The 17119-nt window shown below is 32.2% G+C and overlaps 2 protein-coding genes across 3 annotated transcripts; one reads left to right on the top strand and one right to left on the bottom strand.

Moving 5' to 3' along the window:
* The first annotated feature begins 628 nt into the window (after positions 1–628).
* On the top strand, positions 629–2310 carry LOC130824799 (uncharacterized). Its single transcript, XM_057689816.1, has 3 exons — positions 629–635; positions 1631–1947; positions 2080–2310. Exons 1-3 carry the CDS (start codon positions 629–631, stop codon positions 2308–2310), a joined length of 555 nt encoding a protein of 184 aa, XP_057545799.1.
* A 9284-nt stretch (positions 2311–11594) lies between these two features.
* LOC130825268 (cell division cycle 20.2, cofactor of APC complex-like) lies at positions 11595–15477 on the bottom strand. 2 transcript variants are annotated; one of them, XM_057690404.1, is made up of 6 exons: positions 15072–15464; positions 14157–14426; positions 13557–13826; positions 12871–13449; positions 12628–12775; positions 11595–12103 (listed from the first exon to the last, which is right to left on the bottom strand). In XM_057690404.1, the coding sequence occupies exons 1-5, from the start codon at positions 15129–15131 to the stop codon at positions 12638–12640; spliced, it is 1317 nt and encodes a 438-aa protein (XP_057546387.1). In that variant the 5' UTR covers positions 15132–15464; the 3' UTR covers positions 11595–12103; positions 12628–12637. The 2 variants fall into 2 exon arrangements, with proteins under 2 accessions (XP_057546387.1, XP_057546386.1); XM_057690403.1 differs by lacking the exon at positions 11595–12103 and having other exon boundaries at positions 12329–12775; positions 15072–15477.
* Between the last annotated feature and the right edge of the window lie 1642 nt (positions 15478–17119).

The raw sequence follows: 17119 nt of genomic DNA, 5'->3' as shown, positions 1-17119 counted from the left end.
CTACTTCCTCCTTATCTCTCTAAGTTTTAACACGTTATCAGCACCAGCTCTACCTTTAATAATCAAGAAGGTAATATTTTAAAAACCTAATTAAGCATTTTTTCGTCATCGGTACCCACAAATGGACCAACAATCAAATAGTGTCAACATCATCATCCAAGGTGTTTCTAACACATTTTTATATTTTATAATTGAGCATAATTCCATACCCTTCACTGCAAACCCAGCAAGGACTGATTTAAATCAGCTCCGACATAATAATCCCAATAATACTAATGGTCCATCAGTACCACCAACTCGTAATTCACATGTACGACCAACTAATAATCCACTAGTTCCACCGACTAATATTCCACCGATACGACCAACAAATAATTCATCAACGCAACCAACTAATAATGCCCCAACAACAACTGAAAATAAACCCTCACCAAGTAATAAAAGAACCAAAGATGATGAGGGAGAAACAAGTACTAAACGTTACAAGATAAATTTAAATGGCCTATAAAATAATTTATTGGACAATACGTCACCTTTACGGATGACAAGGACACTTTATTGCTTTTGTTATTGTTTTATTTTATACCGCCTATATGACTGGTTAACTGTTTTCTTTTTTACCGCCTAAATGGACGGTTAGTATTATTTATTTTTTTTGTTATTCTTTAAAGCGCCTATATGGCTGGCTAATTGTTTTTCTTTTACCGCCTAAATGGACGGTTAGTATTATTTTTATTCTCGTATATTTATATGTGCATTTTTTTATTTGCAGTATTTGCATTTATATCCATGTGCATTTTTTATTTACCTTTTACTTTACGTATTTCTTTTAAGTATACATAAATAATACGGTATATTGTACAATTTGGGATAACCCTCTATAAAATCGGATTACCCCAAATTTTTACCACATATCCCTTATCCTTTCAACTTTACTCTTTACATCAAAAACCCTCCTTCTCCTTCTTCCTTCCACCGACAATGTACCACCATCACAAAAACAATCCATCTTCTTCCTCTTCCCATACTTTTAGATTTGAAGAAAATTTTGCCAAACTCAAATTATATATCTCCTTAATTATGGGTTTGGTGGTCCTTCTTGTAGCATTAGGAATTATAATAATTATGAAGAAATAATTTATTTTGAAGAAGAAGAAACAAAATGCACATGATTTTCTTTGTCATATTTTGTTTGTTAGTGCACTTTGTATGATAAATTATACTAATTTGTTATGTAAATGCTATTCCTTTTTACCCTCTTTAGCATTTATTGTCTTTGATTTTTTTTCGTTCTTCTCCTTGTTATTATTATTATTATTATTATTATTTCTCTTGTTCTTGATTTATTCCTAAATTTATTATCTACAACAAATTCATAACAATAAACCAAGGGGGAGAAGATTATGAAATTAAAACATCATTATTTTTCTAATGGTTTATTATTATGAAAATATAAGAATTAATGCATTGTCATATACTTACAAAATAATTATATATTATGTAGCAAGTATGGCAGAAATTACCAAAAGACTATTCAACATATTAGACTTAACTAGACAAAAATTCTTAGAATGGAAAAAAAATGCCATCATGAACTTAGAAGCTCAAGGACTTGAACATACTGTATTAGAAGTAAAAGAAAAGGATCCAATAGATGGAACTCAAACTACCAAAATAAAGATAGCTACAAATCAAGAAAAGGCCAAAGTCTTAGTCCTCTTGAGCCATCATATTCATGATAGCCTTAAATCAGAATATTTATTTATAAAAGATCCCAAAACATTGTGGGATTCTCTTGTTGAAAGATTTGATCACCACAAAAGGGCGCTTCTTCCACAAGCTGGCCATGAGTGGAAGAATTTAAGATTTTCTGATTTTAAGACTCTCAGTGAGTACAATTCAACATTATACCGAATTGCATCAATGTTGAAATATTGTGAGCACCTGGTGACTGATGCAGAAATGATTTAACTCACATTATCTACTTTTCATCCATCAAACATTATTCAACAATAATATAGAGAAAGAAATTTCAAAAGATATTCAGATCTGAGTGTAGTACTCTCACTGGCTGAACAGCATAATGATCTTGTCTGGAAAAATTATAATATGAGACCTATTGGATCTCAAGCTATCCGTGAGACACACTCTACTAAAACACATGTGCCTGAAGCACATGCTGTTGAAAATAAAGGCCGTAGAAATTATAATAACCGTGGTAGAGGACGCGGAAATTTCCGAGGAAGAGGACGAGGACAAGGTCGTGGAAATTTTAATGGACATGGTAGAAAGTTTCAAGGATTCGGCTGAGGCCACTTTCCCCAAAATTATCAAAATGGTTATTACAATAATAATTCTCGATGGGGGAAACAAGTTGGTTATCACAATAAAAATAGCCATCAAGAAAGAAAAGAAAGTATTTGTTACAAATGTGGCATGACAGGGCATTGGTCACGTACATGTCGTACTGCCAAACATTTGGTGGAGCTGTATCTAGCTTCCCAAAAGAAAAAAGGAAAAGGTGTGGAAGCAAACTTTAATGAAGCAAGCACCTCAATGCCTAATGTCGATCCTTATAATAAAGCAAGCACGTCAATGCCTAATCTTGACCTTTCAGACTTCTATTTAGAAGGCGATGAAAATGATAAAGAATATGAAGAAGATATTTGAATTTTTCTTAACAATGTTGTGGTGCTTATTTAGTTGTATTTCTTTTTATATACAATCTCCTTTTTATGTATTGATATCACCTTATGTTAATGATATTTTATTCTACCTATCTATTTATTTAATATAAAGATATAGATCAGTTTGAAAATGGAGTCAAATATCAATGCCACCTAGATAGTGGAACAACTCACACTATCCTAAAGCACAAAGAATACTTTTCTTCTGAGTTGAAGATGGTGAAAGCAGATGTCACCACAATCTCTGGAACCACTACACTAATAGAGGGATATGGAAAAGCTCAAATAATACTTCCTAATGGGACAAAGCTAGTAATTAATGATACTTTATATTCGAGTAAATCTCGAAGAAAAATCTCATAAGTTTCAAAGATGTACGCCAAAATGGTTATCATTTAGAAACAATGACCGAAAATCATACTGAATATTTATGCATCACATCTGAAAAATGCGGCAAGAAAAACATTCATGAAAAATTACCAGCATACTCATCGGGATTATATCGCATTAATATAAAACTGGTTGAGATAAACATGGTGTCTAACCAGAAGTTAGATAATAAAGAAATGATAAATTTATGGCATGACCGATTGGGTCATCCTGGTGTGGGAATGATGCGAAAAATTATTGAAAATTCAATTGGGCATCCAATGAAGAAAATGAGAATTCCCCAACCAAATGAATTATCATGTTCCGCATGCTCACAAGGCAAATTGATAATTAGACCATCTTTAAATAAAATTGCTACTGAAACTCCGAAATTTCTAGAAAGAATTCATGGAGCTATATGTGGGCCAATTAATCCTGCTTCTGGGCCATTTAGATATTTTATGGTATTGATTGATGCCTCAACACGATGGTCACATGTAAGTCTCCAACAAACTAGAAATGTGGCATTTGCGAAATTACTTGCTCAAATCATTCGATTGAGAAATCAATTTCCAGATTATACAATTAAGCGAATAAGGTTTGACAATGCCGGAGAATTTACATCTCAAACTTTTAATGATTATTGCACGTCAATTGGAATTGACGTAGAACATCCAGTAGCTCATGTTCATACTCAAAATGATCTGGCTGAATCATTGATTAAAAGACTCCAATTAATAGCAAGACCATTATTAATGAGGTCGAAATTGCCATCATCTGCGTGGGGACATGCAATAATACATGCATCGTCATTGATAAGATTGAGACCAAGTGCTTATCATAAATATTCACCACAACAATTAGTGCATGGTCGAGAACCAAATATATCACACTTGAAAATATTTGGATGTGCAGTATATGTCCCTATTGCGCCACCCCAACGTACAAAAATGGGTCCACAAAGAAGGATGAAAATTTATGTTGGATTTGAATGCCCATCAATTATCAAATATTTGGAACTAATGACTGGTGATTTATTTAATGCTAGATTTGCAGATTGTCATTTTAATGAGACAATATTCCCATCCTTAGGGGGAGAGAGAGTGGACCCAAATAAGAAGGAAATAGATCTCACATGGAATGCAATGCATTTAAAAATATATGATCCAAAAATGAATGCTTCTAAACAAGAAGTTAGAAAAATTGTTCATAATCAATATATTGCAAACAGATTCCCTGATGCATTTGTAGAAACAAAGCAAGTGACAAAATCATATATTCCTGCCTCAAATGTTTCGGCACGAATTGAAATTCCCACTGATAACAAAGCCACTAAAAATGATCTATTGCACGCCGGAAGCGTGGAAGACCACTTGGTTCAAAGGATTTGAAACAAAGAAAATCCAAAAGGTTGAATGAAATGGCAAATGTCATCAATATTACTTCTTCAATGAATTGTAAAGAAACAAGTTTTGGAGATGAGGATGAAAATCTAAGAGAAGAAGAAAATAATGATATCAAAGATAACAATGAAATTTTGATTTATTACATTTCAACTAAAAGGCAAATAAATCGAAAGAATGTTATTGTTAATGATGCACTCGCTCATTCAATCGCCACCGAAATAACACTTGATGAAAATAATATAGAACCAAGAACGATATAAGAATGTCGGCGTAGGAATCATTGGTCAAAATGGAAAGATGCTATTCAAGCGGAATTAAAGTCACTTGAAAAACCAGAAGTTTTTGGACAAATTACCCAAACACCAAATGGTATAAAACCGGTCGGCTATAAATGGGTGTTTGTAAGAAAAATAAATGAAAAAGATGAAGTGGTTAGATATAAGGCACGACTTGTAGCACAAGGTTTTTTCCAAAGACCAGGGATTGATTATGAAGAAACGTATTCTCCAGTAGTAGATGCGACTACACTAAGATTCTTGATAAGTCTAACTGTCTCAAATAGTTTGCAAATGCGACTTATGGATGTTGTGACCGCATATTTATATGGTTCACTTGATACAGATATTTATATGAAAGTCCCTGAAGGACTTAAGTTGCCAGAAAACCACCAATCACGAGAAATGTTTTCCATAAAGCTGAAAAGGTCACTTTATGGACTAAAACAATCTGGAAGAATGTGGTATAATCGTCTTAGTGAATATCTCCTGAAAGAAGGATTCAAAAATAATCAAATCAGTCTTGTGTATTTATTAAACGGACTCAATCAGGATTTTCTATAATTGCAATTTATGTTGATGATTTAAATATCATTGGAACTCCCAAAGAGCTTGAACAAACTGCAAAATATTTGATGAAAGAATTTGAAATGAAAGATCTTGAGAAAACAAAGTTTTGCCTTGGATTACAAATGGAGCACTTAAGGGGTGGAATCTTTGTACACCAATCCAACTACACAGAAAAAGTCCTAAAAGGATTTCATATGGACAAAGCTCATCCGCTGAGCTCTCGATCCATTTCGACCTTGTGAAGAAGACAAGGAGATTCTTGGCCCTGAAGTGCCATATTTAAGCGCAATTGGAGCTCTGATGTATCTAGCTAATAATACAAGACCTGATATTGCTTTCGCTGTTAATTTATTAGCTATATATAGTAATTCACCAACAAAGAGACATTGGAGCGGAATAAAATATTTGTTGCTACCTTCGAGGAACTAAAGATCTTGGACTATTTTATAGATCAAAGCAAGATACTACACTTGTTGGATATGCAGATGTTGGATACTTATCAGATCCCCATAAGGCTAAATCACAAAATGGATATGTATTCACATATGGAGGTACCGCAATATCTTGGAGATCCACGAAACAAACACTGACAGCTACATCATCAAACCACGCAGAATTAATCGCCCTTTATGAAACAAGTAGAGAATGCGTTTGGTTAAGGTCAGTAATTGTTCACATTCAAGAAGAATGTGGGATAAACTCGATAATAAATTCTCCAACTGTAATTTTTGAAGATAATACCGGTTGCATTGAAAAAGTTAGTGAAGACTTCATAAAAGGGGATAAAACCAAACACATAGCACCAAAACTCTTCTTTGCACATGACCTCCAGAAGTACAAAATAGTAAAAGTCAAACAAATTCAATCAAGTGAAAATCTTGCAGATCTATTCACAAAGTCCCTTCCATCAAAGAGATTTGAGCAACTTGTACATAAAATTGGAATGTGTCATCTACGAGATATATGTTGAACTCAGGGGGAGAATCATATTTACTACACTCTTTTTCCCTTCGTTCAGGTTTTTATCCCATTGGGTTTTTCCTGACAAGGTTTTTAACGAGGCAGTTTTAAATAGAAATATTGTAATAATATTTTACTCTTTTTTACATAATTAGAATGCATTTAAGGGGGAGTGTTGAGATATAGTGTGAAAGGTAATTAATGAATATAGTGTGAAAGGTAATTAATGAATTTACCCTAATGTGAATGCATTCAATGTAATTGTGGATGAACTTGCCTATAAATATGGAAGTTCACCATTGTAAAAACTACATCAATGAGTAAAAATATCTCTATCTTCTAACTTTTACTCATTCTACTTCCTCCTTATCTCTCTAAGTTTTAACACCTATTTTATATTAGCGAAAATTAATTTTCTAATAGTGTTCATATAGGACAACTAATCTAATTATTTTTTTCTTTTTTTTTTGCATAACCGCTATCTTAAAAAGCGGTTTTTTGTGAAATCTATAAGTAAAACGTTATACTAAGTGGTGGTTTATATTAAATCAAAAAAAAACTGTGCAAAAAAACTGCCAATTAAATTGACGATTTACTTATAATATTTAAAAAAATATTATAAGTAAACTGCCACTTCACATGGCGGTTTTGATGTTGTATATAAATTACAGCTCAGCAGCATTCGACACACACAATTCTCCTTCCTCCTTTTGTGCCAATAAAACTTCAAAAAAAACATATTTTACTCTTAATTAAATTTTACCCTCAATCACTCATATACTTACTCAAGTACTTCAAATCATCTATATTGAATTCTTTGTTCTTGATTAATTGTTCATTGCATCAACAATTTAAGGTAAAAAATAACCCTAATTCATCCCTTTTTTTTTCAATTTTGTAATTTGATTTTTATTATTATGATTGTAGTTGTATTGGCTTGTGATAAATTAATTAGTTGTAGCATTATCTAATTTCATATGTTAAGCTAAGATTTTACACCAATAGAATTGAATTAGATTATTTATTTTGTATGCATATTAGGCGTTTGGTAAAAGGCTTCAATGAAAATTTCATCAATTTTTTAGCTTTATTTAATGTAATTAGCATATATTTATGTTATTAGTTTTTTTATACTTAAATTGAATAATTTTATTAGTGTTGTCATACTTCAAGTAAGTTAATTAGTGTTGGTCATTGATAATTCACTTATTCATGCCTGTATACCAAAAAGTGTTTGTGGCAATGATGTAAGTAACATGCTTGTGTGTGCAGAAATGGATCACTTTCCTGTAATAGTGTATTGGGGTGGGGAAATTAGTCATAAGGAGGTTGATGTGGTGTATAATAATTGTAACAACCCGACTTACCGTTGACTGAGTAAACAAGGTCGTCATCACTTTAAGTCCACTACAACCGACATAACCAAGTCTAATATACATTTATCCAAAAACCTAATACAAACTACAAAATTCCCACATGCTCAGCTCAATATGACATCCTTGGAACTCTAATCAACACCGCTAACCCATCGTTCCCGACCGGTTCCGATCTGTAATCAGACTAAAAGTTGGAAACAACAGAGAGCAGATTAAACTGAATGAGAAGTAACAATCTAAAACAACAAAACACAATAATTCAAGTCATAGGTTTAAAAGCAACATCAGTTTTCTAAATCTATGTGCGCACAGAGAGTCTAGTTGAGAGGAACATCCATAGCTCTAAGGCGATGTCACTCTCGGGTGAGGCTAGTCAATATTTAAATGACAATTCACCTCAAAACAAAGGAGTAAAGAGACAACGCTCCTCTACTCCGTCAATGACCAGCTCGTTAGTTTATTCTAATTTACGATCTACAACTCACAATAATCAAGTAATTAACTCCTTCAAGATTGTTAGTTTATCACACATTCAATTCTTACAAGGATTCTCCAGTAATTCTATGACCTTAACATTCTTTAACCAAAACAATCATCATAGGGCTCATCTAATTTGATTAAAACCTACATACAACAAGTCTTGATTCAATCAAATAATCTCATATTTGTAATAGTGCTTGGTGAAAACAAACATGGTACTACAATGAAATAACAAAATAAAGAACAGGAGAATATCTATATAGAAATTGAAAGAAAGAATTAGGCAAATAGAAAATAATGATACCTTTGCTAGGGAAATGTGGGCGAATCACATAATATTTGCTGTTTACATATATATATATATATATATATATATATATATATATATATATATATATATATATATATATATATATATATTCTAAGATTATATTGAATTATACAAGAATTTCAAGACCCTATACTTATTCTCCAATTCCTTCTAATTGTTATTCTAAATATTTATTTTAAATTCTCTATTCTAAAATTTTAATTTCTCATATGTTACAATGATGGATTGAATTCAGTCATGTTTATCCATCGTCAACATACGACTTTTGAGGTGTTTCTTACCAAAGTGTATGATATTATTGCTTGTGATCGTAACTCTTATGAATTAAAAATGAAGATGAAATATCCTGTGACGGAAAAAAGTGTGTTAGTTCCGGTTAGGAATGATGAAAACATAAGTGCTCTTGCTTATGCGGCGTCTCAAACCCTTGGAACGGCAATAGAGGTGTATGTCATTGCTCTTAATGTCATTGCAGAAGCTGACGAGTCTACACCATCCTTATCCACCGGTGCACGCAACAAAAGGGGGCGAGGATTGTAGTTTAATAGACTTTGTTTTATATGTCTTGAACTTCTTGTATCACTTTCGATGATTGTAATATATGTGCACATTATTTTCATAATTAATGTTTACAAATCAAGTTGGTTGTTGGTTGATTATCATGGAATAGATAGTATTGAACTAGTTTAATGCAAGTTGTGCTAACTATATATGGGAATTGACAGAACAAATAAAGCGTTGCAAGGGCACAGGGAAAAACACCATCTTAGATGGCGGTTTACATGGTAAAGCTACCCAGACAAAACCGCTACTTCATGTGGCGGTTTGCCCCCACTCTGTTTGTAAACCGCTAAATAAAATGGCGATTTTCTTTTTAAGGTAAACCGCTATTTTATGTGACGGTTTGGTATTGCAAATATAAAAAATTTAAAAAAATTAAAAAAAAAAAGCCATGCCATGTGAACGGTATATTGGAAAATAAATTAATATGATAGAAAAGTTTAAAGATTAACTAAAAGAATTGGATGTGCTCTAATACTTCTGAGTTCTATGATAAAAGAACCCGGCAAATTGTGCATTCTAGTAAACTTTAAGTATTAACTAAATTTATATGATCAAAAAGTTTTTTAAATAATTTGGAAAATTTATAAATTAATTTTTAATAATTGATTATTAATGTCTAAATTGAAATCAACTAATAAATAAGGCATTTGTTACTTAAAAAATATTAATTACACTATACTGAAGTTAAACTCTAAAAATGATTTGGTTTTATGATATAAAATTATTGTAGCTTATAAAGTATAAAAAAATATTAAAAATTGTAGCATTTTAATTTCTTTATATAAATAGAATATTTTTCAAATCAAAGTCTTAAAGTTTTTTTTTTTTTTTTTTTTGCGAATTACAGTCACTTATGTATCAATGTCTAGAGCATTCACACCAAATCATAAGTTTCTGACAACTTAATCTGTGATTTTGACCACTAAAATGATTCAAGCTGAACACTATAGACATTGGTCTTTTGATAGCTGTAATTCACAAAAAATAATATTGAGATTGTAATTTGCAAATGACCAAAATTTTTAAACAGTAATTCATAAATAATTCAATAAATAATGACCAAAATTATTTGTTTGAAATTAAGTAATGAATAATTATTTTAAGAATAGTGAGCCTCATATAAACTGCATCATCTAGCATTTCTAGAGGTAAAAGTTCATATGAGAAAGTGAGAAATAAACAATTTTGATAATGATAACATGAGCAGTGTTTTAGTTTCATAACAGTTACTGGATAGTGCATGTGTTCATATTTTATTTTACTTTATATTACGTACATTATATTATATTTATATTTTGCATTGTGTGTATAAGTTATTGTGAAAATATAGTTCATGATAAATAAATCACAACAAAAGACAAAAAGTATATAATGTTTTAACCATCTCAAAATATCCATTACATTAAATAATACTCATTTAATAAATAAAGTTGAAAATATTTAAAATAATTGAAAAAAAATGAAATAAAATATATGATCTCTAATAATACTCATTTAATACATAAAGTTGAAAACAATTTAAATAGTTGAAAAAAAATGAAATAAAATATATGATCTCTAATACATTAGATGATGTAACATACAAAGTAAAAAATTATATATGAAAAGTTATAGTCAAAGATATAAACATTAATCATAGTAAAAAAAATGGTGTTGTCTGCAGTGTTTTATTTTTGTAATAATTATTGATTATATATGATTAAACCAAAGCTTGTGATGCATTAGAATCTTGGTTATCTTATTGGTTGGCCACTCTCTCGTTATTTGTAGTGATTATCTAGCCTACTCCTAAATAAAACAATTGTGTGAGACAAACTATTTTGCTTCACCACTCACCACAAACAAGAACATTTTGAGCTTTGAAGTTTCAGTTGGTCTTAGACGAGACGGCCTTATAATGAGACCGTTAATTTGGGCTACCCAATTCGCACGTGTATCAACTTCGGCATTTTTTTTATTTGTGGCCATTTTTTAATTTTGATCTTAAAGCTATTAATTTTGATCTTAAAAGTATCAATTTTCAAAATTGATACATTTAAGGTCAAAATTGATAAATACCCAAAAAATAAAATGTTATTACACGCACAAATTGGTCCGGCCTAAATTAACGGTCTTATTATGAGACCGTACCGTCAAAGTTTTTGCGGTGAACATTGACATTTGATGCCATTCATTTTCAAACAAGTGAGTGCATTAAGAATTGAATTCATACACCAAAATTCCTTCTTTTTTTTTTTTTTGACAAAGTATGACATTGATGATTGATAAATTACGTTGTTTGCAACTCTTATTTGGATTTATACCATAGCCTAGACAATGTGTGCTATGTATATATCTGAAAGAACAAAATGTTATTCAATGCCCAACAAACAAAACATTAGGATAATCAAGGCCGGAGTAAAAATTAACAAATTTTATGAAGATCCTGTGTAATTTTAAAAGTTATAATATTTATCTAATAATTTTGCATCATTAAACACCTAATATATACTAAGTAATTTAATATTAAGGCCAATAAGCAACCAAACATGTTAAACATGCTCAGAACCTCCCATGGCAATAATACAGGAACAAATATTGTCTAGAACAAATAGTTACCCAACAAAATTCCGAATCCCACCATTAAGTGGCTCCCAAAAGAAGTGCTTCTACTACCAGTAATTAGGTTGAGCTCCAGTAAGTGCTTTGGAATTTTACAAAATACAAATCTTCACTATAAGATTATAATTTAAGAATCAAAGTCATAGAAGCATTTGATCTTAATCACAGCCTAACTGAAACCATGGTATAAAATCTGGTGTGGTCAAGGTTGCAAGTTGCAACAATGGTTACAGATGCCACTTTTCCTAGCAATTGCGATGGTTGGCAGCTGCCGCGTGCTCATATATCATTTCTGTAAAATACAAAACCTTTTAAAGTGCTTCGTAACACAATGATGATAGTGTAAAAATGTGGTACTGGTCGCGATCGCTGTTGCAGAAAAGTGACGCGAGTAATGCGCCTATCATAACGCCAAATATCGGTCGAGAGCATGAGTCATCTCTCAAAACGGCCCAAAATGTTTTTTTATACCTTGACAGCACGGCTGATGTGATGCAAGAGACACAATTAGATTAACGAAACAGTTCATATCCAAACACACAATCACCATCATAATTTAGTTGATACACATCCTGAATACAACAGTTGTTGCTCCATCTTTCGCTACAATTTAAGTTATATACTCATAATTTCAAAGCTGAAGAATCAGGAAATAAATTTGAAAAACTATTGGATACAGCAATAAGACAATCTAAATAAGCCAGATATAAAGACAAACGGATTGCAGTGTTGCATCCAAATTTGGGCAAATGAAGCATTCACACAAATAGAAGGAAAGGAAAAGTGCACTGTTTCTTATGTACAAGTATAACTATGGTTTCTCTTAATGGACAATGAACTATTGTCGGAAACCTACCGCTTCTATAATCTATTAAACAGTTCATTGAGGGTTCGGAGCACGTGCCCACCAACTAATGTATATTCTATAATTGAAATATATTAATGATCAGCAATCTACAAAAATACGACCCTAAACTGTACAATCTTAAAAACACAGATCTTCCATACCAGATAGTCATCAACGGATGCGACACACATAGGCAAATGGTTCAGGATCACGTTTTCGTGCAGGTTTAGTAACTTCAGGAGTCCCAAACATATTCCAAAACCTCAATATCTCGTCACCGGCAGAAGCAACTGTACATCCATCTGGACTCTGCAGTATAGAATTACCAAACATTCATTAGAACACCGGGAGATAAATAATAACCAAACACCCAATGTCTAAAACCAAGAAAAGTTGGAAGTTACCTGAGCCATGAAAAGTGCTCTGGATGTATGTCCAGCAAGCTCGGTCATTTTCACCATAGAAGGATACTTCCACAAGATCAGCTGGTTGTCGGTGTAACCATGTGAGCTAAGCAACTCGCGCTCATTCTTGCTCCACAGTAAAGAACAAACCTGAGAACCAGTGTCCACTGACTTTAAGCATGCTCCGGTATGGGTGTTCCAAAACTTGATGCATCTGTCGGCCGCACCTCCTCCAGAAGCCAACAAATTTCCCTGGAATGGGCACCATGCGAGGGCTTTCACAGCAGCTGTGTGCTCTGTAATCCTGTGCAGATACTGAGAAGAAGTATTTGACGATGCTGATATATCCCAAATATGAAGAAGGTTATCATTGCCCCCACTAGCTAGTTGTTGGCCAGACGCAGACCATTTCAGCCCACAAACCTCTTGCTGGTGTCCTCTGTAGATCCCCACAACGTGATCTCTAGTCCTTACGTCGTTGTTGATAATTTTGCTGTCCATTGATCCGGTTGTGAGGATATTGTTGTTCCAAGCTAGAGAACCAACACGAGCTTCATGGTAGCCTCTAAAAGTCCTCAGCTTTAGATCAAAACATAAAAGTCAGAACATAATCAACAAAACAAGTTACTATTACAGAAGGAGCAATGACAGTAGGAACTAAATTATTAGGAGGAGGTGAATTTTACCAGCCGATTCACTGAGTAATCCCAAAGCTGAACTTCAGCGTTGTTCAGCCCAACAGCAATGTGACAGCCATCTGGAGCCCAGTTAACACTGTTTATCGGACCTTTATCATCATCAACTGTAACATGTCCTGAAATAGAACCACTAGATGCATCCCAGAAGTATACTGTGGTTCCAAGTGCTACTGCAATGACGTTGCTACTACTCCAGTCCAGCAAATTCACGTAGTAATCATCCATGAGATCAGGGCAATCCAAAGTGCGTTCCGAAGTCTGTAACAAAGCAGCAAATATTTCAAGATTTGCATAAACAAAAATTAATTTCTAAAAATAATAACTCGAATTCTTTCATCCTATTCAATGTGGCAATACAGCAAGATGACACAACTTATCATATATTACTGATATTGAGTTTGATTTCTTATTTTTCAAAAAGTTAATGTAATTAGAAGAAAGGTATATGAATCAATCCAAAATGCATGTACATATAGTCACTCAAATGCCAAATTCAATTAACCAAAAGAATATCAGCGCTCCATCCGACCAAATTACTTCATAAACATAGACAAATTCAAATATTTGATGTAAAGTATCGGTTACTACCTGAGGAATGTGTCTGCGAGGCTTGATGGGCTTGGATGGTTGTACTGAAGCATACTCTTGTGGCATAAACTCAACAGGAATGTGTGGCTTGTTCTTGAATTCAAGAATCCTAGTCCTGTTCTTGTGGAATATCTCCTTCAGCTGCTTCTGGTAGGCCAACTTTGATGGTGAGGTAGGTGCAGGATTTTCCTTATCTTTCCTCCCATCGGTCAGCATGTAGTGTGCGTAGTCGAAATCCATAGCCGACCGATTTGGTATAAACCTGTCCAACTATTACATATAACATCATTACATCAGTCAAATGCAAACCAAACATTTGATGGATGTTGAACAAAAATTATAAAACAAATTCTTGACATGCTTAATTAGACAACAAAGCCCTCAAACTAATTCTACTTTGGGTGTTGTAGTACACAGAAATCAGCACATCAAGAAAATGAATTAGTAATTAATTTGACAAATGAAGACTGTATACTTAATGAAAGCAGACAATTTGGGTGTTTATTTTAAGATATTAGCTTCTAATTGAGCATGAACACTTAAGTCAATCCCCAATTGCAAAACTCATAGATTATTATTATCTGTTTCTTGATTTTTCACAATTGCAAAATTCCGGAATCATGAACCACCAATGAAGCATAGTATACCGAATTGAAAAATTAAGTCAACCCCCAAAATCAGAACCTAATCCTCATTACACTTCAAACCAAATTCATTGATGATTATACTTTAGAAGAAGGATTAAGAAAAAGAAAAATGGGTATTTTTATGAGTACATCTTTTCATTACACAATCCATCAAATTCTATAAGAAAATAAGAATTATTATTTTAAGATAACATTATACAATACAGCAAATAAGAATTATAACATACAATGAAATAAAACATCAAAATTAGGGTTACGAAAAACTTACATTCTCATTACAATTCTTCTGGCGAAAGGAGATATCTCGAAACACACCACGTCGATCCATCTAAACATTCAAAAAGGTTTCTGCAACACAAAAAAAAACAATGCACAAAAGCAACAGAACAGGAAATGTATGATATACAACAAAAATAATGCAACACAAAAAGAAATTCGAGTTAAACCCTGCAAAACAAAAGAGACAGATTATTATTAGTAAACAAGAAGGAAGAATTAAGATGACGATGAAATTAGAGAGAGCAGATTTAATTGTTGAAGATTAAAATAATTGCAGATTGAATTTAGGGGTTTTAAACTCGTTATGTTTTTTCTTGTTTCTCACGGGTCCCAACGGCTATATTAAATTAAGAAGCTCAACAACCTGGCGAAAATTGAGGAGTAACGGCCCTCAATTGGCAGTTAGTTATAGGTTTCGGGCCGGCTTTTATTACGGCACTGCCGCTAGGATGGTCATTGTCTACGACCTAATTGAATCCATCCCAATTTTTGAGAATTTACAGTCCGTTTGGTACATGGTATTAGAGGGCGGTAATGGTAATAAAATTAAGTAATAAAAAATTTGATTGTTTGGATGCCTTCAATGGTAATGGATGGTAATAAAATAAGGTAATGAAATTACCAAAAAGGGTCATTTTTATTATCATCAAACAACCTGGTATTAGGCTGTAATGGTAATGAAGTATTACTGTGCTAATAAAATAATGTAATGTTGTTTCGAGCTAAAGAAAAAAATAATGAAGAAAAAAAAAGGTAATGTATGTAATTATCCAAAAAAATATTATTATTAAAAAAGAATCATTAGGTAGAATGATTTAGATATAATGCTTTTAAATACAAATATACAATAATGAAACTAAGAGTCATTTTTTATTACTAACAACCAAATGCAATCAATGGAATATTATCTTCCATTACCATTCTTTAGTCATGCACACCAAACAAAAGAATCTTTATTACCAATTCTCATATTCATTCCTTCATTACTATTGCCATTACAACATTTCATTCCCATTACTTCATTACAATCAACCAAACGGGCCGTTGGGACCAAATTTTTAGCACACAAATTTGGGAGTGACGATCTCATATTGAAATCGTTTATATGGATTGGCTTTTAATTTAAAAATTAAAAAATAAAATTAGTCAGTCTTTTTGAAATTAAAGAATAAAAATTAATTTTTGACATTGAAGGTATTCATTTTGACCTTATAAGTATCAATTTCAACTTAAAATAAACCTTAAATAGATCAATTAAATAAAAAATTTCATTTTGACCTAAAGATAAATTTTAACGTTAAACTGACCAAGTTATACCTAAATATGATTTTGTTTTCACAATTTCACAACAGAGATAAGAAAATGGTAGGAGTACTACTCTATGGATGAACTTCAAACAACAATTGAATGGTAAATAACACTATTAATAATAGTGTTAAAACATTGTGTAGTAGCAGTAGTCTTATTCGATGCAACATGATGGTTATAGTGGAACATAAGAGTACTTGTATAGTTAAATCATCGATCAATAATAGTGATGTTGTTCTTCCCCCAACGGTTTTTGTTCATAATGGACTTGGAAATGAAGTTGTAGGTGTAGTTGTTTGCTTACCTTGGATGTGAAGGTGAGGAAGTGTCGATCTCGAGTTATGTTTGCCAATTAATTCAATGAATGTTCTTGAAAATGATCAAGCCTTCATGACTGCATTGTTATAAAAAAAAATTCAATTTTGAGCTAAAAATAATCAATTCAACCTTAAAGTGATTAATTATGATTAATTATAACTTATATAAAAAATAAAATTTGACCTTAAATAGATCACTTATTGATCGCGTATTAAAAAAAATAATTGGGCTAATTGGGCTATCAATCTCATATTTAGACCGTTGCTCACAAGGGTGGCCGATGTTTAAGACCTTTTGGAATTCAATTATACTTATAATTAAAATAAAGAAAATTGTTAAGGTTTTGTTTGGCAATGTAAGGAAATAATCAATCTCATATTATTCATGATTAATCAAAAGTTGGTATTATTG

This window comes from Amaranthus tricolor, chromosome 10 (assembly GCF_026212465.1).
Source record: "Amaranthus tricolor cultivar Red isolate AtriRed21 chromosome 10, ASM2621246v1, whole genome shotgun sequence".
Lineage (NCBI taxonomy): Eukaryota > Viridiplantae > Streptophyta > Magnoliopsida > Caryophyllales > Amaranthaceae > Amaranthus > Amaranthus tricolor.
This window is presented reverse-complemented; position numbering and strand designations above follow the sequence as displayed.

Coding starts and splice junctions, on each gene's coding strand:
- LOC130824799 (XM_057689816.1), top strand. Junction 1,948..2,079: donor TGAAATATTGTGAGCACCTG/GTGACTGATGCA, acceptor CTGGCTGAACAG/CATAATGATCTTGTCTGGAA.
- LOC130825268 (XM_057690403.1), bottom strand. CDS start 15,131: ATGGATCGACGTGGTGTGTTTCGAGATATCTCCTTTCGCCAGAAGAAT. Junction 13,450..13,556: donor ATTACTCAGTGAATCGGCTG/GTAAAATTCACC, acceptor TTTGATCTAAAG/CTGAGGACTTTTAGAGGCTA. Junction 12,776..12,870: donor GAGCACTTTTCATGGCTCAG/GTAACTTCCAAC, acceptor TCTATACTGCAG/AGTCCAGATGGATGTACAGT.